Consider the following 22,378-nt stretch of genomic DNA (forward strand, 5'->3'; position numbering starts at 1 on the left):
GCGGGCTTCTCCCAACCTGTATGGGTCCGGGTGGTACGGGCTGAGTCATAAATGATCCAGAATTTTACGGATCACAATTTAGTGAACCCGGACCCCACCCGTATGGGCCGGGTGGACCCGCAGGTCACCTGTTTTTGTTTTTTTTTGCTGTTTTTATTCCCACAATATAATAGGATGATCCAAACAGTCCATGTGATGGGCCATAACGATTGAAATAGGTTGTGCCCAAAAAATCATTTCCATAGGATGATCCTAGCCCTACGATCTATGGAGGAATTGCATATTATTATTTAAGGAAACCTCTATAGATCGGAGGGCTAGGATCATCCTATGGAAATGATTTTTGGGGCACAACCTATTTCCATCATGTTCCATCAGATAGACAGTTTAGATCATCCTATGATGTGGTCTGTACACTACTTTTTGAAAAATATGGGACTGTAAGGGCTTACACCTTATAAAATCTCGATCATTTGGGTTTTTACGGGCGCCCAAGGCCGGGTCAAATTTCAACGGGCAGGGTGGACCCGCGGGTCCGGGTTACCTTTTGTGAGGTCTGCACAGCATATTTACATTGCGCCATACAGTACTTTCTGAAAAATACTGGACTATAGGGCCACGCATCATATAAAAACTCATGCAGTACCGGGGATCAGAAGCCCATGGGCTAAAGCCATCCTGAATTGCATTATAACGACACGTGTTGCCAATCAAACAAGAATTCTTTGTATAGCCATCACTATGGCCAGCTATCCTCCGCCTGCCTTTTAAGAAAGTCCCGTCTAGACACTTGAGGGTATTTTTGTCATCTCACAAGAATAAAAATAATAAATTGCTAGGGACTTTTGTAGAAAGGCATTTCGCGGATGGCTGTTGCATGATAGACCAGCCACCTCAGATGGGTAGATTTATCACTCCCCATAGACAAAATCTGCTGAAAAGTCAGCCTGTGTGGCTGCTCTCTCATCCAACAGCCATCCGAGAAATGCCTTTCTGCGAAAGTTCCTAGCAAACCCATAAAATATTAAATGCAGAACTTAAAAACCCCTGAAGCAGAGCCAACCAGAGAGAGAGAGAGAGAGAGAGAGAGAGAGAGAGATTTCTCTTCTTCTTCAGAGACAAGGTATGTATTTCTCTTTTTCTTCTCATAATTCTTTCATTAATTCTCAGTAAATACCGCTCTACCACCAAGGTTAATGTAGTTTCCTTCATTTCAAATCCTATTTTTGCCGATTCTAGTGATTCTGCTTCAGTAAAACCCTATTTCTTGATTTTCTTTCATGTCTTTTCACTCGAGGATTGCTTTTTGACATATCCCTAATCTCCCTTTGATATTCATGCATCTGATTTCAGAAAATCTGCTATTTCTCTTGTATATAACTTTATACCCTATTTATGAAAATCTCGATTTCTAGGGTTTTGATAATGATGAATTCTGTGTATGATATGATTCCTAAGGTTTCATTTGATTGAATTTCGTAGTGGGAGTTGTTAGAAATTATCGTTTAAGGGACCTGAGTGCTTCATTTTCATGGGGAGAATTAAACCTCAGACACTTTTACTTCAGAGCAAAAAGAAGAAAGGCCCAACTCGTATTAGCCTAACCACGATTATTACTTGCAATTTAGTTGTGGTCTTGATTGTGTTGTCGCTTGTCGCAACATACTGGCATTTGTATCACAGGTTAGTGAAGTTTACCTTTGGATTATGATATAATGTAACTATTTGTTGATTGCATTTATCTCATATACTTTTTTCTTTTCTTTTTTGAGTTTCAATATGGTGAACCAGTATCGTTTGAAGTAGTTATATTATTTTGGACGTGGAAATAAATATATGGAATTGTTCTGTTGGTTAATGGACATCCTATTTGCAGTTCAAGAAAAGAAGAAGTGAATGGATTCCAGAACTTCGAGGTATGGGCATTTGTTATTTGTTGAATTTGCTTAGGTTTCCTGTTGATTTCCTTTATGATATTTTTGGGTTCTCTAGGCGGCTTTTGTTATCTTCAGTACATTCTTTTGTTAATTTCTTTTACTTTTTTGCTATAGGATGTTGAAGCTTTTGGTGAATTGAAGAAGTTTGATCTTCCTAGTTATGCTGTAAGTTTCTCCACATGTATGTTGGCTGTAGCGAGTTTCTTCCTTGGTTATGTGAAATGCGTATCTTGTTAGAGCTAGAATTTGTATGGCATTTCCGTCTTTTCTGCTTGATTTAGTTTGTCCATACTCAACTCAACTAAGCCTTTGTCCCAAACTAGTTGGGGATTTAGTTTGTCCATATAAATGAAAATTTGGTATTTTATTTGATAAAGTGAGAAGTATAATTTAATAATTGCTTCTGATAGACAATAGAGGGCGAGATGTCACAATGGAGCAATGGAGCAAGGGCTGCCCAGTGCACGAGGCTCTCTGCAAAGCAGGGGTAAGGCTGCGTACATCTAGCCCTCCCCAGACTCCGCAATGGCGGGAGCCTCGTGCACTGGGCCACCCTTTTTCTGATAGAAAATAATTACCATGCTAGCTTATACATGTCAATCGATTAATGCTCAAACGATGATAGTAGTAATACTCTTGACCAAGGTCAATGTTGCCTAAGTTTTGTTAAAGAAGGTACATATACAAAATAGTGAAATACTAAAGTACCCTTAGCAATAATGCTAAATTAAAGGGTACCTTTCAAAAAAAAAAATGCTAATCAATAGATTAATGGTCAAATGATGATAGTAGTAATACTCTTGACTAAGGTCAGTGTTGCCTAAGTTTTGTTAGAGAAGTTACATATACAAAATAGTGAAATACTAAAGCACCCTTAGCAATAATGCCAGATTAAAGGGTGCCTTTTAAAAAAATGCTAAATTAAAGGGTGCGCTTGCAAAATCCCCTCAACAGTCCTAAATCAAGCTTAAACCCTCCTTTGTTCCTTATTTATCCCCAACCCGTCGCACATCATTTTCTCTATTGCAATTTTGATTTACGTTGTAAAACTCCAGGATTCAAAGATCTGGAATAGTATGATCTATCATAGATTCAACATGATCAACTTCGTGTATTTAAATTATTTGGGGCTTACTCTTTGTACACACCAAATGGTGGGACTACGAGGACTAGTTCTTTCACCAAGTTTCAGAATCAAAATTCCAACCATAACACATGATTCTGAATTCACAACCAGAGGAGCAAAGAGGACGATTAGTGCTAGATTCGTGGTATAATAGAATGCCTCCACCTTCTCCGACAACTAGGCTACCTGATCCAACTCTCTGTCAAAGAAGTGCCTTCAAAAAGTAAACTAGTGCTTCGAAAATTAAAGCTAGTGCAGTTTCATTCCATTCTTTTATTTTGTATTGGGTGGTGCAACCACCATGCTACCGGTATGCCTAGATTTACCTTATCCTATATAATATTGTGTGTAAAATATTTAAAAGAAATGCAGTGATAAAATATCACAGTGTGCAGAGATTCATTTCATATACTTGTCTGATGCCCTGCATGTTACTTTTAATATTGGTGTTTCACCAGTAAATGCAACTTTTAGATTCCCACTGAACCCGCTATTAATAGGTTGCACTTTACGAAGTTGACTTTATCATTTGACACACAATTTGATTATCTATACTGCTTTCTTTTCTTTTCTTTTTTTTCTTTTGAATGGTTCTATACTTGCTTTCTAGGAAATGCGAAGTTGTTTTCAAATGACGTGTTTTGTGGGTTTTATGCTTATTATTAAACCTTGTCATCTAGCTAATTCATCTCTTTGGAGTTTTATGTCCATCAGTGTTGTTCACTTTCTTCTGTTCTCATGATGACATAATAGATACTAAATACCTCCAAAGGTTTGATAACTGTTGAGCTTTACAAGGATGCTTCTCCTGAGATTGTGGATAAATTCCTCGATCTGTGGTGAGTTTTGAAAAGTTGGACTTCCCCCTCTTTATTTGTAGCTTGGGATTACCTTGTACTTCAGGATGCTCCCCACATCTTTTGTTGCTCAACTATTTTTATTAATGTCTTGGTGTTCAACTATTAATTTCCTAGTTTCTCCTTCTGCACACACACACTGTTACTGGATTTTTAATTACTTCAAAACTTTATTTTCATTGATCAAATAAGGCTCCAAATTGCTGCCTCCCTTCACTCTTTCACCTCCCACCATGAACATCCTATTACTGGTTTTCTTTTATAGGTGCCTCAACTCTGTAGAAACATTTAATTTATGTCAGATGCATGATGTATCCTTGTGTGGAGCATGCAATATTGCATGTTGATAAATTGCCACACTTTAAGCTCTTAACCATTAGTTTTAAATTGTGGCAATTTTAACTTGCATGCATGTCTTATGTTTGTCACTTGTTGTGTTATAATTGTTGATTTTATATGTGCATTCTTTTATTCTATGATTTGGCCAACACTTCGAATTTATTGCCGACTCACGTGTCCTGCCGTGTCCGACACGACACGCGTGTCCACACATGTCGACACTCTTTGGACACTTTTACTTGTATTGCTGGAAGTGTTAGACTTAATGTGGGTGTGTGGACATGTTTTTGTACCGTGTCAAGTGAGAATTCTGTTTTTTATTGAATATTATGTTTACATCATTTAAACAACTCGTATCCATGTCCAAACTGGACACTCGAATCCATATCCACAAATCATGATAACATATACTTTCTATTTTAGCCGTGTCCCCGTTTCTAAAGTTTGGGGGTTTGCCGTGTCCAACACTCCACATCCGTGTCGGCACGCGACACTTGTGTCCGTGTCCACAAATCATAGCTTTTATTGCTGTGCCAGCAAGTCAGGGGTAATAGGGATACATTTACTATGTAATGCCTGTATAATCATCCACACAGTCCCTCTCTTGGTACTTTGTCATGCCTGTATACTCATCCACACAGTCCCTCTCTTGGTGATCTCTAACCATGTGGTTCTTGCGGGTAGTTCTCAAAGATATCATAATGCATATTAATAAAATTTTGTGATTAATCTGCATACCATGGATGCCTCATCTTGTGAAAAATTGCTGTATGGAAACTGAATAATCGCCGCCGCCTTCACTTCACTTCCTTGTCTCTCCTTTCTCTGATGGTCTCTCCTCACCTCTCCGCCTCCACTTCTCACTTCCTCCATCATTGCTACCACTATAATGCTACAAGGAAAAGGGTCGCTGTCAACGATGAGGTGAAGTGGAAGATCAATCTCCTCTACTATTGCCAGTTTCTTCATGATGCAAGAAAGCCATAAAAATACCTTTATTGACTATCGGAATAGAGAGAACAAGTGCATGAAGACTGATTTCATAAAAGGAGACTAGCCACCAGCTTTATTAACAACCTTACTGCACCCGCCTGCCCTTTCTTCCAATTTTTAACTTCACAAATTCACTATTTTTAAACTTGTTGAAAGACACGACCTCCTTATGACTTTTTGTAATTGACTCAACCCCCTTTCTTTGTAAGCGGAACACAATTTACCTTAGATAAGTCAACCCTTCTCTAATTCCAGCAAATCTGCAAGATAGGCCTCCCATTTTAGCAAATATACCAAAATCTCAGCATATCTACCAGCTCATGCTAAATGTGCATGATGAGCTTCCTTTCAAGCAAAAGATCCAACCCATGTAAATCTCCATATGCTGACATCATTTGGGAGTACAATAGCAGGGCTATTTTTGCTCCCTTTTTCTATTCTGTGTAGGAGGTGATGTGGGACCATCCATGGGGCCCTGTTTAGAGGGTTTTGAGGCTGCATCACTTCAACTACATTTTCCATGGTTGGTGGCACTTGGGGACAGCTTCGTTAAAACCAGAGATCTGTTTCTAAACCGACACTGTGATAGACGAGAAAGAGGTGTGTGTGTGTGTGTGTGTGTGTGTGTGTGTGAGAGAGAGAGAGAGAGAGAGAGAGAGAGGCATAAGAATAGCTTGTGCACATGAATGTTCACCATACGCACTGCATTGTGCATGCCAGTTTAAAAACACTTATTTATTTGGCCAAACAGAGTACTTTTTCACCATTTCAAAAAAAAACACTAAGTACTTTTTCTCCTTATAATATCCTTCTGAAACTAAAGTTTATCACGTTGAAGGGTAATTTTGTAATTATTTTGAATAGCCCTCAAATATCATCTCTGTTCTCTCCTTCAGCAAGAGATTAGGGACGTAGTGATTCTGCTGGAATCCCTCACAGAAGGACCCAAGATATAACACAGCCCATGATCAGAAATTGCACCTAACATGCAGCAGGAGAGACTGCAGGACTCTATCTTGCTTTTTCTGTAAGTCATAGAAAATGGAAGCTTGTGAGAACAGTCATTAACCCATGAACAGTTGTTAAAAATGCCATCTCATTCTATCACTTGGTGAGGGTTCTTGACGAGTGACAACAAATCTGAGCTTTTCACTGGTCTGTGAAGATGCTGGTTCATCTATTCCCTAACAAGCTTTTGAAACATTTTAGGGTGGTTTATCCAGTGTGTTTTTGCCAAGGTCTTCCCTAATTGGAGTTATAAGTGAGACTCAAGCATTTGTACCAAACTATGGATTGAGAATGACATATGACCTTGGCCCTTGATTAAATGTAATGAACTACCGTGCTTACTCACTTCATTAGTTTCCCTGGACATTTGTAATCATGATTCAGTATTAGTCCTGGTTTGATGGGTATGAGTACTGTTAATTTTTTAGGTTATCTAGTTCACTGGTTAAGCTCTCTTTAGATGTTTGTTTGTATTAATGTGTGCACTTGGATCATTGGATGTCAGTAAACTGACACTGTCCATGAAATTGTATACTTTTTAAATTTTTATGCGTCATTTCTCCTGTACTGCCACATAAGGAAATGGAGAGATAATTTGAAGCATGAACTGAGCACTGAAGGGTCGATAAATAAATTAACAACTGAATTAGTGGTTTACGTAGACACAAATAATGCAATTCATAAGAGTGAGGAGCTCCTCAAAACAGATGGGTGATGTCTTGAGTGACCAAAGATGGAAGCGGATAGGTTACAGATCATCACTAATGTGTCATTAAAAACACGACCTAAACATAAAGCAAAACTGACACACAGAAACCCTGTTTTAGCATGCCAGTGTAATGCTTGGCATTCAAAACTATTTGTAAACGAGTCCATCTATTTCCAAGTTCCTATATTTGTCACCTTTGTCTTCTTAATGAACCTGACGGATAACCAATTGGTGTTGCAGTCAGAAGGGCTATTTCAAAGGGATGCTTTTTCATCATGTGGTAAAACACTTTGTAATTCAAGGGGGCGACCCACAAAGACTTGGTGCTGCTGAAGATTGGGCATTGAGAGGAAATCCTCATAGTCAACTTGCTCTCAGGTATGCTAAGTGTGGCATATGTTTCTCATTTTCTTGGGTAAACCAATCCAGTTATGCCAAAATTTTGAAGTAAACTTCATCTATTTAAGTTTTTTTTTTTTATTTCTATAGGGGTAAGATTTCTTTCTTTCTTTCTTTTTTTATTTAGTGGTAATATTAGGCAATTCTTCTTGTTTCTGACATGGCATTTTATATTTGATCTCTCCAGTACAAAGCATGAGGCCTTTATGCTTGGAACTTCGAAGTCTAAATCGGATACCCAAGGATTTGAGATTTTTATTACTACTGCACCAATCCCAGATTTAAATGAAAAGCTTATTGTGTTTGGGCGGGTCCTCAAGGGGGAGGATGTTGTTCAGGTAGTTAGTGTATGTGTTTATATTTCTGTGCTTCTTGTTTATCTTATTCAGTGCAATGATGAATGTCGACTAACCCGACTCCTCAATGGCACCACACATTGGTTGATAATTACCAGATTCTGATGGATTAGATGGTCAACTGATCCAGCTCTGCAAAGATGTTATAACCCATCTTTGCATCGTATACACACTATACTAGTACAAGATATTAAAAGAAAAGCAAAAGAAAGAAAGAAATTAAAACATAAAAAAAAGTAAGAGTGTGCAACATGTAAGTTGGACCCATCTTCACATGATACATACAGTACACTACTAGAAACAAAAAAAAAAAAAAAGTATAAATAACCCCAGAAATTAAAACAAGCGAGCGCATGCGTTGAATCAAAATAAATGATACACATGAAAAAAAATTCAAATAATGAAATATGAAGGAAACTGATGAGTAATAAGAGAAAATGTGCACAACCACTAGTCTAACAGAAGACATGCGTCTTAAATGTGTTCTGCATGTCTTGAACTCAACTCAACTAAGCCTTTGTCCCAAACTAGTTGTGGTATTCAACTAAGCCCGTGTTACGCATGTCTTGAGGGAGGAAAAGAAAGAGAACCAAATCAAACCAAGTCAAGTAGAAAAAAGAAAAAAGAAAAAGGAAAAATGAGTTGAATACCTCTGAATAAAAATTTCACTTGAACGGTAGGAGAGGAAATTGTATCGTCTTGTATTGACCCAAATTAAACAATTTGGTTGTCTTAGAAGTTTTGTTTTTGGTTGCCAGTAAAAAAAAGGACCCAAGTATTTTGTTGTGGCAATGCTTACAGCCATATCATTTTCTAGCCCAAAAGATCAGTCATCTCAGGTGAGAGTTCTTATCCTGAAAGAGGTGCAATCTTGGTTGAAACTATTGCTCTCGAGAGAAAAGGTAGGGCGAAAGTGTAACGGGACAAATAACTGTTTCATTAGACATTATGGTCCTGGCATCTGTCCTGCTGGTTTTCGCACCTACTCTTACTCAATTTTAACAGGGCAAACGATGGTTTCATAAGACTTTATGGTTCCAGCACAATTGCTGTCTAATTTTTTGTTGTATTACTTTTTATTTAACATTGCATATAAATTTTTTCTTTCTAGTAATTAAACAAACAGATGTCAATGCTTTTCCGTAAAAAAAAATGAGATTGTGGCGTAGTGAATTTGCTCTGCCCGTACAGAATGTGAATACTTGCAAGTCTTCTTTACAACTGCAAATACTTACTGTTGATAGGCATGCCGTTGATGTTCAACTTGTCATAATTTTTGTTCATGATTGATATCTCATTTACTGCAAACTGTTAGGCAGATAAGACTCACAGAGTTTTTCTCCTTGATGTTCTGGGTTTTATCCTCGTCAACTTCATGAATTCTTGATATGCCTCTTTGCCAAAGATAGCGAGACATGGATTCTAAATCATAGTTGTGCTGACTGTGGGATGTTGTTATTCAGGAAATCGAAGAGGTTGATACAGATGAACACTTCCGCCCAAAGTCCCCTATAGGGATCATCAGCGTCACTTTGAAACGGGAGCTCTGATTGTTATTCGTGCTGGTGACGGCCCACACGTTGAGAGTTTATGTTGCAGTTCTTTATCCGAGCATGCTACTGAACCTGCAATTTTTAGTAAGAGGGTTTTTAAGGCTATGTTTGGAATTAATTGAAGGGCTGTGTTCTGAATAGAAGTGAACATGGATGTATTTTTTTTTATATACATCTTCTCGTATTATATTCTGATTTTAACGTTCTGTTTTCATGGACTTTGGATAGAAGTGCAATCATTCTTACTGTAAGAAAGCATTTTAAAACAGCAATTTTCCACTTGTGGATTTATTTAGCTTTTTTTTTCTTGACTTTTTCAAATACTAATCATCTTTATATACTTGTTTATTCTGGTCATCAGTGGGAAGTTAGTAATCCTAAACGAGAGGAGGTTCATTTTCATTTCGAATAAGTGGATAATATCATTTGTAAAGGGATGATCCTGTATATGAGTTATATCAGTGCTAAGAAAAGGAAATTAGCAAGCTTTTGAAAAATCATTTTCCAAGATTTTTTTTCATGATTGCCAAACATGCTAAAATAAGTCCTAAAATAGTAGGCTTCATTACAGATGGGCCACTTTTAAAGTGGAAAATAACCAACATTTTCTCTAGCCATTTATAAAAAGTAGAAAAGTTGCACAAACCAGATTATTTAAACTAGTTCCCGAATGGAGCTGTTACAACCCCTTGTTTTGATAGATACACACTTCTCCACTTTTGACTCCTTCCATTGGCTAGTTACATCTAGAAAGTCCAACAGCTTGCAACTAAGTAACTAACACATATCAGACATCTACTTATATAAGTACTTAATCTAATTCAATCCCTGACATGACTTCCTACACTTAATAAAATACCTAACCACATATATGACTCCCTGCAGAGCCCAAGCCTAGCAATGACTAACAACAAGCTCATCCCAAGACATCAAAGCTTTGGACTGGATCTCATCCTCCATTAAGAAGATCTGTAGTCAAGATTGCCCACTTGAGAATGTAGCTCCATTCGTTTATACAGTGAGAAGCTGAGCAAGATGAAATTAGAGCAATCACTTTTTGCTAACCCTTCTCATTCACATCAATAATCCATTATCTGTCAGCAATTTCTCCTGTAACATTCGCATTCTTGCGTTGTTTGCCTGCACAACATGCATAGAAATTACCAATATTCCTTAATAATTCTACACAACATTACAACAATCGTAGAGTATATAAATTCAGAAATCATCTTAATCTTCCCAGGTCTTAATCATCCTAACATTCAGGTTTTAGTTAAGAACTCAAAGCTGGTTTCAGTTTCACATTCTCTAGAGATTTTATGTAACAACAAAACCTCTGTTACATGGAGGAGTTCTAGCGTTGAATTCTTATAAACAACAAACCATGGACATACCTGTTGTTCCCAATTTGTAAAGCATGTTATGAGAGAGAGTAATGCTGATTGTATAATCGAACCACACATTATTCCAATCCAAAGTCCTTTTCCTCTTAAATGCAACAGAAAACCCAATATACCAGCCATCGGAATCCCGACCAAATAGAATGCACCGAGGTTGACAAAGGCACCTATATGCTGCCATCCACACCCTCTAGCGACCCCTGAAAATTGTGTTGCATCAGTACGGGTATCGAGTGTCAGATTCGGCAAACCTCAAAAAGAAAGGTTCATGGATTTGTAAAAGAGTAACTATAATGTTTTGTTTTCATATAAATTTTTTTTATTCAGAAGGATAAAACTCGAAACATGCGGTAATTTTAAAATTGTGGTAGTCGTATTTAAAAAAAAAAAAAAACTAGGTAAAAGATGTAAGTGTCACATTGAATTGTGAAGTATTAGAATTTGACACGGATCGAACATGGGTACTTTGCCTGTTCAGAAAAATCCGTATAGCAAGAGAGATTTGTATGTTGGAAATCAGAAAAATATAAAACATCATGTCTCTACAGGTTTAGAGAAGACTAACCTGAGAGAACCCCTTGTATGCTATCCATTATAACAGAGATACAAACTAGGGGTGCCATTTCTGTGACATAATTTACAACTTCCTTCTCATTGCTGTATGCGTAACCCAAAATGTATCGAATGGTGAAAAGGATTGTGCTAACAATAACAGCCTCTGAGATTGCAAGAACCATCGCAACACGGACAGCCATGCGTGCTGCTTGTGGCCTTCCAGCTCCCAATTCGTTCGATACTCGTGTACTATAAAATAGTAAATGAACTTTCTTACAAAAAAAATATAGGTACCATATCCGTATGTACATAAATGAACAGACTGGTGTAGAGCAAACCTTACAGCAGCACCAAGCCCATATGGTATAGTGAACAGTGTTGAGATGGTGGTGAGGCTGTCATAAAGATTATAACAAATTAAATGCATTCTCTCCTTGTACAGTTGTACTAAATTATTTCATCAAATCAAAATTCTCTCCAAGCAACCAAAATCAATCAAAATGACATTCAATCATCTAATGTATAGAAGTACAGTCACATATCCATACCATATAGAAAGCACTGAAGTTTCAAGTTTTGGATTGGGTAGAAGCCCAGATGACAAGATAAGCAGCTCAAAAGACCACCATTCAAGACTATATCATCAACAACAAAAAAAACCATTAAAGGAAAATCAGAGAAGAACATTCCAACTGACAAAAAAACTTGAAAATTTACAAGAAAACAGTGAAGTTATACCATATCATAATAGCAGATGGAATCGCAAAACGGAAGAATTCGTTGATCCCTCGAAACACCTCCTTTGAAAACGGCACACGGGTTTTCTTGCAAGATGGTGAGAACATTACATATAATCCGATAAGGATCGCATTCAACCAAAATGATAAACTGGCTGCCAACGCAGCTCCCACATATCCCAACCCAGATTTAAAAACTAAAACCCAACAAAAAGGGATATGAATACATAGAGTTGCAAAGGAACTTAGAAGCAATGGAAGAATTAAGCTCTGAGACTGAAGGAATGTCATTAGTGGTTGAACAATAGCATAAGCAAATAGTCCTGGGATCGTCCACATAGCATATTTCCTTGCTTCATATGAGATTAGAGGGTCTTGGCCGATGAAAGAGAGGATCTTTCCAATTGAAATCCATACAAGAGAGAGAGGGAGACAAACCAAAAGGAGAGAGATGATAGCTCTGTATGTGTGAATTCCTAGCTTCTGATATTGCTGAGCTCCGTGAGCTTGTCCACATAAAGTTTCCAATGCACTGGCCATTCCTAGCTGTTTGTGATGTAGAAAATTTCAGTCATTTGGGAAAAATAACCAAATGCATAGTTCAAATTATAAAGACTCGAAGACAAATTCAACAATTTCAACCAGCCAAGTGTGTGAGAAGATTCACTTGTGTGACTTAGCAAGTCAATTGGCTGACAGTTTTTAACCATATAATTAATGTTAGTGATTTTGCATTTTCAAAATCATGTATATTACATGTTTTAGTGTTTTGGAAAATGTTTTATCAAAAGCGTTTGGGAAAAAGAAAATGTTTTCTTGGAAATATTTGCTTTTACAAAAGGATGTAGAAGTGTAGTTGAAAAAGATAGTTCCACATCGGATGAGAGAAAAGAAAGAGAAGGGCTTATAAAGCACTACCTTTTCTAACTCTTGTTGATTGCACATTGGGTTGAACCCATGGTTGGACCCGCGGGACGGTTCAACGCACCGTTCGCACACGCGCACGCGCACGCGCACGCGCGGCGTGGGCAATGGGCTATAGGGCGCATAGTGGCGCTTTATTGGCGCTTTATTGGCGCACTTCGCACGTACGCAACGTCGCGAGGAGCGATTGGAGCCTTTAATTTTTCCAGATTTGATCTGCACCGTTGGATCAAGATGAAGGTGGACCGGTCGGATGGGTGGGTCAAATGGTTCGCAGGCCCATCAAGCCGAATGGTTCAGTTGGGTTGGGCTTCGGTTCGGGCCTAACGGTCGGCCCAACGGGCCCATGACTCCAACGGTCAAAGGGTGTGATCAAATGGGTTGTGTCCCTTCCCCCAACGGTCATGTGCCAAGGGGGTGCGATCCACACCATAGATGGTTGATCTAACGATGACTGGGTTGGAGAGAGGTTTTACTCAAACCAACACTCACCTCTAGAATCGATCAGGACCATTCAAAATCAATGGGTGCGATCTAACGGTCAGATTTCAAACATTCTGGAAAGGTGCCCTGTAGAGGTGTTTTTCACACTGAAAAGTCACCAGATGGTTTATAAAATATGTGCAAACTTCAGTCATTTAATAAAGAAATCGAATTGGCAATTCTGACTGATTTTACACTCTCTTCTACACTCCTACAAAAAATCCCCAAGTATTTCTACATACTGTTTTTTTTTTGTTTACTGTTCTAGATACTGTTTTTCTGCAGAAACAGAATCTAGAGATTTCTCTAAGGCTTGAAATTTCGGAAGGGCATTTCGGGTTTGATTCCGCTAGTGCTACGCGTCATCAAACATTAGTAGGGCTTCCCTACTAGGCTTCATTGTATCTTGGAGGCAATTCGCGGATCCCCTTTGCACACTACTAGTGGGGGCGAATCTTGTCTTAAGGAAAGTGATATCACGCCTTGAAGCAACAAGTTTCTGTTTTCTATCATCAACAGTACCCTCAACAAATTTTCCAACAATCTTAAGACAAGATTTTCTACTGTTGTTTCAATGGCACTTTATTCAGTTCGTCAAATGACCCAAGACTTTGTCAAACTCGAACGTTTCGACAAAGGAAATTTCAAGCGCTGGCAGAAGAAGTTGCACTTCATTTTGACATCACTCAAAGTGGTCCATGTTCTCACTACTCTAAAGCCGTCAGCAAATGAAAATGAAACTTTGGCGGAGGCTCGTGCAAGGATGAAGTGGGAACAGGATGACTACATTTGCAAAGGGCACATCCTAAATGCTATGTCAGATACACTATTTGACATATATCAAGGCATGGGATCAGCAAGTGAAATCTGGAATGCACTTGAAGCCAAATACTTGGCGGAAGATGCCAGTAGCAAGAAATTCACTGTGAGTCAATTTTTAAATTTTAAAATGGTAGATGATAAGTCTGTTATTGATCAATTACATGAAATACAACATGTAATTAATCAAATTCATTTGCAAGGCATCCTTCTTGATGATTCCTTCATTGTCCCGTCAATTATTGACAAACTTCCACCAAATTGGAAAGACTTTAGAAAAAGTCTAAAACACAAGAAAGAGGAAATGTCTATTGAAGACTTGGCTCAATGCCTCAGGATTGAGGAAGAGTCAAGAATCAGAGACAAGAAAGAAAATGAAACTGTATCCTCTAAGATCCATTTGGTGGAAAATGTCAAGAATTCGAACCAACAAAGAAAAGGCAATTGGAAGAGAAACAAACACCCTGAAAAGAATACTAATAAGAATAAGAAAAGAAAGGGTGCTTGTTTCAACTGTGGCAAACCAGGCCATTACAAGAGTGAGTGCCGACTTCTTAAGGATAAGAAGTCGGGTGCACCAACAGACAAAGAAAAGTTTGTCGCCATGATTTCAGAGGCAAATATGCTTGAAGATGGCAATGATTGGTGGATTGACTCTGGTGCGACGATGCATGTCTGTAAAGACAGGAACCTGTTTTCAACTTATGAAACAGTTGAAGATGGAAGCGTGTTATACATGGGAAATTCGTCGACAGCAGAAGTCAAAGGCAAGGGCAAGGTGGAACTTGAGTTCACATCCGGCAAGCGACTCACTCTAACCGGTGTCTACCATGTACCAGAAGTTAGAAAGAACTTAGTGTCTGGAAGCATTCTCAACAAGAATGGCTTCAAACTTGTATTTGAATCTGACAAGTTCATTCTTTCTAAGGGGGGTACTTTTGTTGGGAAGGGATATATGTATGAAGGGATGTTCAAACTTAATATCAATAAAGTGAATGTCTTTGCTTATGTTTTGGATTCTTCTTTATCTTTATGGCATAATCGTTTAGGACATGTAAATACTAGGAAAATGAATGATATGGTTAAGTTAACCTTAATTCCTAAATATGAAAATGACTTAGTAGATAGATGTAAAACATGCATGCAAACCAAGATAATCACTAAGTCATTTCCTAAAGTAGATAGAACTTCTAACTTGTTAGATTTAATTCATAGTGATGTATGTGACATACATAGTGTTCCCACAAAGGGAGGTAAAAAGTACTTTGTTACATTTATTGATGATTATTCTAAGTACTGTTATGTTTATCTACTTAGTCATAAAGATGAGGTTTTAGAAAAATTTAAGATTTATAAAACTGAAGTAGAAAACCAATGTATAACAAGCATTAAATGTCTCAGATCAGATAGAGGTGGTGAATATCACTTTCCTCATTTCTGTGAATCAGTAGGCATAGTCCATGAAACTTCTGCCCCTTATACACCACAACAAAATGGTGTAGCAGAAAGGAAGAATAGGACACTTACTGAAATGATTAATGCTATGCTTGTTAATTCTGGTTTAAATAAAAGTTTTTGGGGTGAAGCCTTACTTACAGCTTGTCACATTTTGAATAGGGTACCAAGTAAGAAATCTGATATAACCCCTTATGAATTGTGGAAGAAAAGGAAACCAAACTTAAGTTACCTTAAAGTTTGGGGTTGTAGATCTATAGTTAAAGTCCCTAAACCTAAGTTAAGGAAATTAGGTGAAAAGGGTATTGAGTGTATCTTTTTGGGATATGCTAGTCACAGTAAGGCCTATAGGTTCTTAGTTATAGAACCTAATGATTTCATAGATGTCAATACCATAATTGAATCTAGAGATGCCTTTTTCTATGAAAATAGGTTCACTGCAATTCCTAAAGAAATTGAACCTACAACTTCTGTAGATCATCCTTTAGAATCACAAACAGAAGTTGGTGAACCTAGTGTACAACCTAGTAAAATAAGAAGAAGTTCAAGAGATAGAAGGGATAAGAGTTTTGGCCCTGACTTTGTAACCTACCTGGTAGAAGGGACAAGGGAAAAACTCCAAGGTTCTGTCTTGTTAAACTTTAGCATAGAAAGTGACCCTCAAACCTATGGAGAAGCCATAAAGTTACAAGATGCTGCTTTTTGGAAAGAAGCAATTAATGACGAAATGGATTCTATCATGGGTAATAAAACTTGGATTTTGGTTGATCTACCACCTGGGTCTAAACCTGTAGGATGTAAATGGATCTTCAATAAGAAGATCAAAGTAGATGGGACCATAAAAAAGTTTAAGGCAAGGTTAGTTGCCAAAGGGTTTACTCAAAAATCCGGTATTGATTACTTTGATACATATGCACCTGTTGCTAGGATTTCTACCATTAGAGTGTTGATTGCCCTTGCTTCCATATACAAACTTCACATTCACCAGATGGATGTTAAAACCGCATTCTTAAATGGTGAACTTGATGAAGAAGTGTATATGGAACAACCTGAGGGATTTATTCTGCCAGGCCAAGAGCATAAAGTATGTAAGCTTATCAAATCTTTGTATGGGCTTAAGCAAGCCCCTAAACAATGGCATGAAAGATTTGATAAAGTCTTAGTGTCAAATGGTTATAAGATACATGAATCAGATAAATGTATATACAGTAAATTTAAGGGCAGCAAAGGTGTTGTTATTTGTTTATATGTTGATGACATTTTAATTTTTGGTACTGATATTGCAAGCATTCAAAGTACTAAATCATATCTTTCTCAAAACTTTGATATGAAAGATATGGGTGAAGCTGATGTGATTTTGGGTATTAGAATCATAAGACAGGACAATGGTCTTATTCTAACACAATCACATTATATTGAGAAAGTTCTTAAAAAGTTTAACCATTTTGAATGTTCACCCATTTCAACACCTTTTTACCCAAATATAAAGTTGTATCTTAATACTGGCAGGACTATCTCTCAACTAGGGTATGCTAGTGTAATTGGTAGTCTTATGTATGCTATGACTTGTACTAGGCCAGACATAGCATATGCTGTAGGTAAACTTAGTAGGTTTACCAGTAATCCTAGTTTTTCTCATTGGAATGCAGTCTATAGAGTTTTAAAATATTTAAAGAAAACTATAGACTATGGTTTATGTTATAGTGGGTATCCAACTGTAATAGAAGGATACTCTGATGCTAGTTGGATAACTGAGCGTATAGACCATTTATCAACCAGTGGGTGGATTTTCACCCTTGGTGGGGGAGCAGTCTCCTGGGCCTCTAAGAAACAGACATGCATAACAACTTCAACTATGGAAGCAGAGTTTATAGCTCTGGCAGCATGCTGTAAAGAGGCGGAATGGCTTCGGAATTTGTTATTGGAAATTCCGTTATGGTCTAAACCAATGCCATCGATTTATGTCCATTGTGATAGTCAGGCCACACTATCAAGGGCATATAATCATGTTTATAATGGTAAGTCCAGACATATAGGACTTAGACATAGTGCTATAAGAGAGTTACTTACTAATGGAGTAGTAACTATTGATTTTGTGAGATCGAGCCAAAACTTGGCCGATCCATTCACTAAAGCTCTTGCAAGAGATCTGGTGTGTAAAACATCATTAGGGATGGGGTTAAAGCCATTAACCAATAGTCACCAATGATGGAACATCAACTCAACACTTGAATAAACATCAAGTCTTGAGTTCAATGAGTCCAAGTACATCATGTGGAGTGATTGCAAGCACTATAATCTGTATTATTTGCCATCCCAAGGTAAAGTGCTTGGTACCTGTAATGTTTAAAAGGAGAAGGCTGAGTATTTAAACTCTTAATAGGCTTATAACATAATGTTGGAGTGTCTTAGTTACAGGGGCACTCTTGATAAGCCTACCTATGTGAGTGTGGGAGTGGTGCCGCTTCCTATGAGACCTGGCTAGTCTCTAGAGCGCTCATGAAACCAAGATATTGACACAAGGCCAGTTCATGTGTCGGTTTTAGAAATTGCCCAAAGAGGTGAAATCTTGTGTGTGAAACGTATCCGGTTAATCATATAGAATAGCTAGTTCAAAGATACGTCTACTATGCAATTCTGGTTAACTTTGATATGTCCTCACTAAGTGAAGGTTCAAATCGAGAGATACCTTCATCTATGCATAAGATTTCCAAGCCTGATGAGAAAATTTTCTTTGATTTTGAAAATGGTGGGGGATTGTTAGTGATTTTGCATTTTCAAAATCATGTATATTACATGTTTTAGTGTTTTGGAAAATGTTTTATCAAAAGCGTTTGGGAAAAAGAAAATATTTTCTTGGAAATATTTGCTTTTACAAAAGGATGTAGAAGTGTAGTTGAAAAAAATAGTTCCACATCGGATGAGAGAAAAGAAAGAGAAGGGCTTATAAAGCACTACCTTTTCTAACTCTTGTTGATTGCACATTGGGTTGAACCCATGGTTGGACCCGCGGGACGGTGCAACGCACCGTTCGCACACGCACACGCGCACGCGCACGCGCGCGCGCGGCGTGGGCAATGGGCTATAGGGCGCATAGTGGCGCTTTATTGGCGCTTTTTAGGCGCACTTTGCACTTCGCACGTACGCAACGTCGCGAGGAGCGATTGGAGCCTTTAATTTTTCCAGATTTGATCTGCACCGTTGGATCAAGATGAAGGTGGACCGGTCGGATGGGTGGGTCAAATGGTTCGCAGGCCCATCAAGCCGAATGGTTCAGTTGGGTTGGGCTTCGGTTCGGGCCTAACGGTCGGCCCAACGGGCCCATGACTCCAACGGTCAAAGGGTGTGATCAAATGGGTTGTGTCCCTTCCCCCAACGGTCATGTGCCAAGGGGGTGCGATCCACACCATAGATGGTTGATCTAACGATGACTGGGTTGGAGAGAGGTTTTACTCAAACCAACACTCACCTCTAGAATCGATCAGGACCATTCAAAATCAATGGGTGCGATCTAACGGTCAGATTTCAAACATTCTGGAAAGGTGCCCTGTAGAGGTGTTTTTCACACTGAAAAGTCACCAGATGGTCTATAAAATATGTGCAAACTTCAGTCATTTAATAAAGAAATCGAATTGGCAATTCTGACTGATTTTACACTCTCTTCTACACTCCTACAAAAAATCCCCAAGTATTTCTACATACTGTTTTTTTTTTTTTTTACTGTTCTAGATACTGTTTTTCTGCAGAAACAGAATCTAGAGATTTCTCTAAGGCTTGAAATTTCGGAAGGGCATTTCGGGTTTGATTCCGCTAGTGCTACGCGTCATCAAACATTAGTAGGGCTTCCCTACTAGGCTTCATTGTATCTTGGAGGCAATTCGCGGATCCCCTTTGCACACTACTAGTGGGGGCGAATCTTGTCTTAAGGAAAGTGATATCACGCCTTGAAGCAACAAGTTTCTGTTTTCTATCATCAACAGTACCCTCAACAAATTTTTCAACAATTAAGAGGCTTCTTCATGTTTGAAAAAAACATCAAGGATACTTAAGGAGACTCTCTTTTTTTTTTTTTTGAAGGGCAATGAAAATTTTATTAAAGCAAAGGGGGGAAGAATAACCCCAGACCCAGATGGTCAAGGTGCAGCAAAGGTTACAGAACAGGAAAAAATAGAAGTAACAATAGATATAACATAGCTCACAGAAAAGATCATTGGGTGGGGGATAGAAAATAAAAAAATCAGTCAGCGTCACTGTTAGCGGACCTTCACACATGCTGAAAATGAACCCTTGATCAAAGTTGACAAAAATCAATGTTTTAGTTTCTCTTGACACTCTCTTAAAGATGCCTTATTGATAAGATGCTAGGCTCATCCAATAAGGGTGGGACCAGATACATAGTGCTAGACTTATGGTTGCCCACCAATTCAAGAGTTTATTATGTAACGCAACATGCATGGGTCTAGCTAGAGTCACATTTCTATGTTTCCTTCTTTTCTTTTTTTCTTTATGCATGGGTCTAGAGTCACCAGTCCAGTCGCCTTATATGCAAATAATGGTCATTTTATATCTATCTAAGTAAATGGCTTCCAAAATGGCCTTAATGTCAATTAGATTAAATCGCTATAAATCTTGTTTGCAACTGAGGATGGAATTTAGTGGTACCCAAAAAGGCCCTAAATCTATATGCCAATAAATGGGTCTAAAACCAACGACCCAATGACTCCCAGACTTGATTGACTCGGACGAGTTTTGAGACTGGGTGACCCACCGAGTTCTACAGCTGCAAACCATAGAGGAACTGTCCCAATAGGGGTTCAAAGATTTGGGATTAGAGAAAATAAAGTTGCTTCGTTGGGCACTTAAGACATATTCAACTGAACAACCTCGCAAAATTTTCGCAATCTGACTGAGCCGAGTCTCCCAAATGACCGTAATACCCTCTGAAAGTTGAGACAAAATCCACCACCTTTTTTGAAGGCTACTGATATTGGCCCTACCATATTTTAATAATTACACAAACTCAGCTGGTCTTTTTGTTTTTTAATTGGCTTGTATGAGCTTTTTGGTGACTGTAATAACCTTTAGCAGCTATTTATATAATACAAGACAAGATAACTTAGTGCAATTGTCAAAATATGGTTGTGCTGATATCATTTCCCATTTTAATCTCTAAAAGGAGTCAAATAGAAAGAGGTGTTCTCATCATCCCGCCATTTTATCTTACTCTGCAAGCTTTCTTTTTGCAAATGGAGATTCAAAACTCCGGAAATAAAGACCAAAAAGTTCTTCAGTCTCCACCAAATAACAAAAATATGAAAACACATAGCAGGAAAATAATATTTCCACCCCAAAGAAGAAGAAGAAGACATACCAGAAGGCTAAAACCTGTAACTCCAGTGATGGAAGTGGCAATGGCAGCACTAGAGAGGGCAAGCTCTCCGAGGTGGCCCACCATCATCAAAGATATCACTTCCAACATGTACTGAGACAAGGTCACAGCCACCATAGGACCTGCCAAATAACCCAGTTTTTTCACCTCCATATAAAAAACCCATCTAAAATCTTCCCTTCTCTCTCCCCTCTCTTCATTCAAAACCACCAAACTCTCTTCCATCTTTTTCTCTCTCAGAAATGAAAGTTTGAGTTGGTACTTCCTCTATATAGCTTTCTATAGTAAAAATGGGCTACTGATATTGGCACTACAATGTCTTAATAATTGCTCAATCTTAGCTTGTCTTTTCCTTTTTAATTGGCTTCTGAGAGCTTCTGGGAACTGTAATAACCTTTGACAACTGTTTGAATAATAGAAGACAATGTGAGTTAATGCAATTATCAAAACATCAGTAGCTTAAAAATGGTTGGAATTGCACCTAGTGGTAAAAAAAAGTTAATGTTCGCACCCCCCTTGTTTTCACAGAAACGCCTCCACTAGACTTTTCCAGGTGAGCGTCCTCGTGGTTATCTTCTCACAAAAAGACAAAAAAAGTGGCAAACCGTACTTTTTTCATTTTAATCATCTCTTCAAAAAAGGGGGTGTTCATGGTAACTCTCAGGGAGAGGGATATTGGGCACTAAGTAAAAAAGATCGACGAGTTTTTCACCCCACCGTAGGATAATGCCCCCCACTTTTGACGTGATTTCACATCAATAAGCGTTATAAAGTCTGCCCGCAATTCACGTTACAAAGTGGAGCGCATTATCCTACAGTGGGGCGAAAAAATCATCTCCGAGTGCAAATTTTAAGGAAAAGGACAACAATAAATGCATAACAGATACCAGCGAATACGCCAAGCCGCGTATTAAATGATCATAATATGTTCGGGTGAAGCACGTGATTTGGTGGACGAGGTAGTTTTCATGGCAATCTAGTAAATTATAAGGAAGTAATGTCGCATTTCGTAAGCTTCTGCATGTACTTTTGGTTTTGTTAACTAGGATGGAGTACCTCGGATCACCAATTCATGTAATCCCATTTTGTTTGGATTGCAGGGAAAACTTTTTCCAAGGAATTTTTTGTCTCCACGATTAAGAGAAATGATATATTAATGCCTTATTTAGAGGGATATATCATTAAAAACTTGTCGCGGTTGGAGTTATATTTTCTTTTGTAATCAAACCATGAAAAGCAAGAAATTTTGGAAAAGTTTATCTTTTCCAAACTTTTCCAGCAATCCAAACGGTGCAGATTGTTTTATCTAGCCATCTGTTTACTACAAACGCGAGAGTGG

The 22,378-nt window shown here is 38.2% G+C and overlaps 2 protein-coding genes across 3 annotated transcripts; one reads left to right on the forward strand and one right to left on the reverse strand.

The window, feature by feature from the left end:
• The first annotated feature begins 1,013 nt into the window (after positions 1 to 1,013).
• LOC143892766 (peptidyl-prolyl cis-trans isomerase CYP21-4-like) lies at positions 1,014 to 9,590 on the forward strand. Of its 2 annotated transcripts, XM_077397627.1 has the most exons (8): positions 1,020 to 1,123; positions 1,483 to 1,683; positions 1,877 to 1,916; positions 2,052 to 2,102; positions 3,817 to 3,902; positions 7,210 to 7,347; positions 7,556 to 7,706; positions 9,188 to 9,590. In XM_077397627.1, the coding sequence occupies exons 2-8, from the start codon at positions 1,532 to 1,534 to the stop codon at positions 9,272 to 9,274; spliced, it is 705 nt and encodes a 234-aa protein (XP_077253742.1). In that variant the 5' UTR covers positions 1,020 to 1,123; positions 1,483 to 1,531; the 3' UTR covers positions 9,275 to 9,590. The 2 variants fall into 2 exon arrangements, with proteins under 2 accessions (XP_077253743.1, XP_077253742.1); XM_077397628.1 differs by lacking the exon at positions 1,483 to 1,683 and having other exon boundaries at positions 1,014 to 1,123.
• A 230-nt stretch (positions 9,591 to 9,820) lies between these two features.
• LOC143892764 (protein DETOXIFICATION 14-like) lies at positions 9,821 to 21,314 on the reverse strand. The gene is made up of 7 exons (XM_077397624.1): positions 21,022 to 21,314; positions 11,971 to 12,515; positions 11,781 to 11,867; positions 11,571 to 11,627; positions 11,243 to 11,481; positions 10,672 to 10,877; positions 9,821 to 10,417 (listed from the first exon to the last, which is right to left on the reverse strand). The coding sequence occupies exons 1-7, from the start codon at positions 21,262 to 21,264 to the stop codon at positions 10,352 to 10,354; spliced, it is 1,443 nt and encodes a 480-aa protein (XP_077253739.1). The 5' UTR covers positions 21,265 to 21,314; the 3' UTR covers positions 9,821 to 10,351.
• Positions 21,315 to 22,378: the final 1,064 nt, after the last annotated feature.

This window comes from Tasmannia lanceolata, unplaced genomic scaffold (assembly GCF_043159265.1).
Source record: "Tasmannia lanceolata isolate RefF3 unplaced genomic scaffold, GAP_Taslan_0.1 ptg000015l, whole genome shotgun sequence".
In the NCBI taxonomy this organism is placed as follows: Eukaryota; Viridiplantae; Streptophyta; class Magnoliopsida; order Canellales; family Winteraceae; genus Tasmannia; species Tasmannia lanceolata.

Excerpts from the sequence above, each read along its gene's own strand:
- LOC143892766 (XM_077397627.1), top strand. The coding sequence starts at position 1,532 with ATGGGGAGAATTAAACCTCAGACACTTTTACTTCAGAGCAAAAAGAAG. Across the intron at positions 3,903-7,209 it reads GATAAATTCCTCGATCTGTG|TCAGAAGGGCTATTTCAAAG; the intron begins GTGAGTTTTGAA and ends TTGGTGTTGCAG. Across the intron at positions 7,348-7,555 it reads CATAGTCAACTTGCTCTCAG|TACAAAGCATGAGGCCTTTA; the intron begins GTATGCTAAGTG and ends TGATCTCTCCAG.
- LOC143892764 (XM_077397624.1), bottom strand. The coding sequence starts at position 21,264 with ATGGAAGAGAGTTTGGTGGTTTTGAATGAAGAGAGGGGAGAGAGAAGG. Across the intron at positions 11,482-11,570 it reads GGGCTTGGTGCTGCTGTAAG|TACACGAGTATCGAACGAAT; the intron begins GTTTGCTCTACA and ends ACTATTTTATAG. Across the intron at positions 10,418-10,671 it reads TTACAAATTGGGAACAACAG|GCAAACAACGCAAGAATGCG; the intron begins GTATGTCCATGG and ends CATGTTGTGCAG.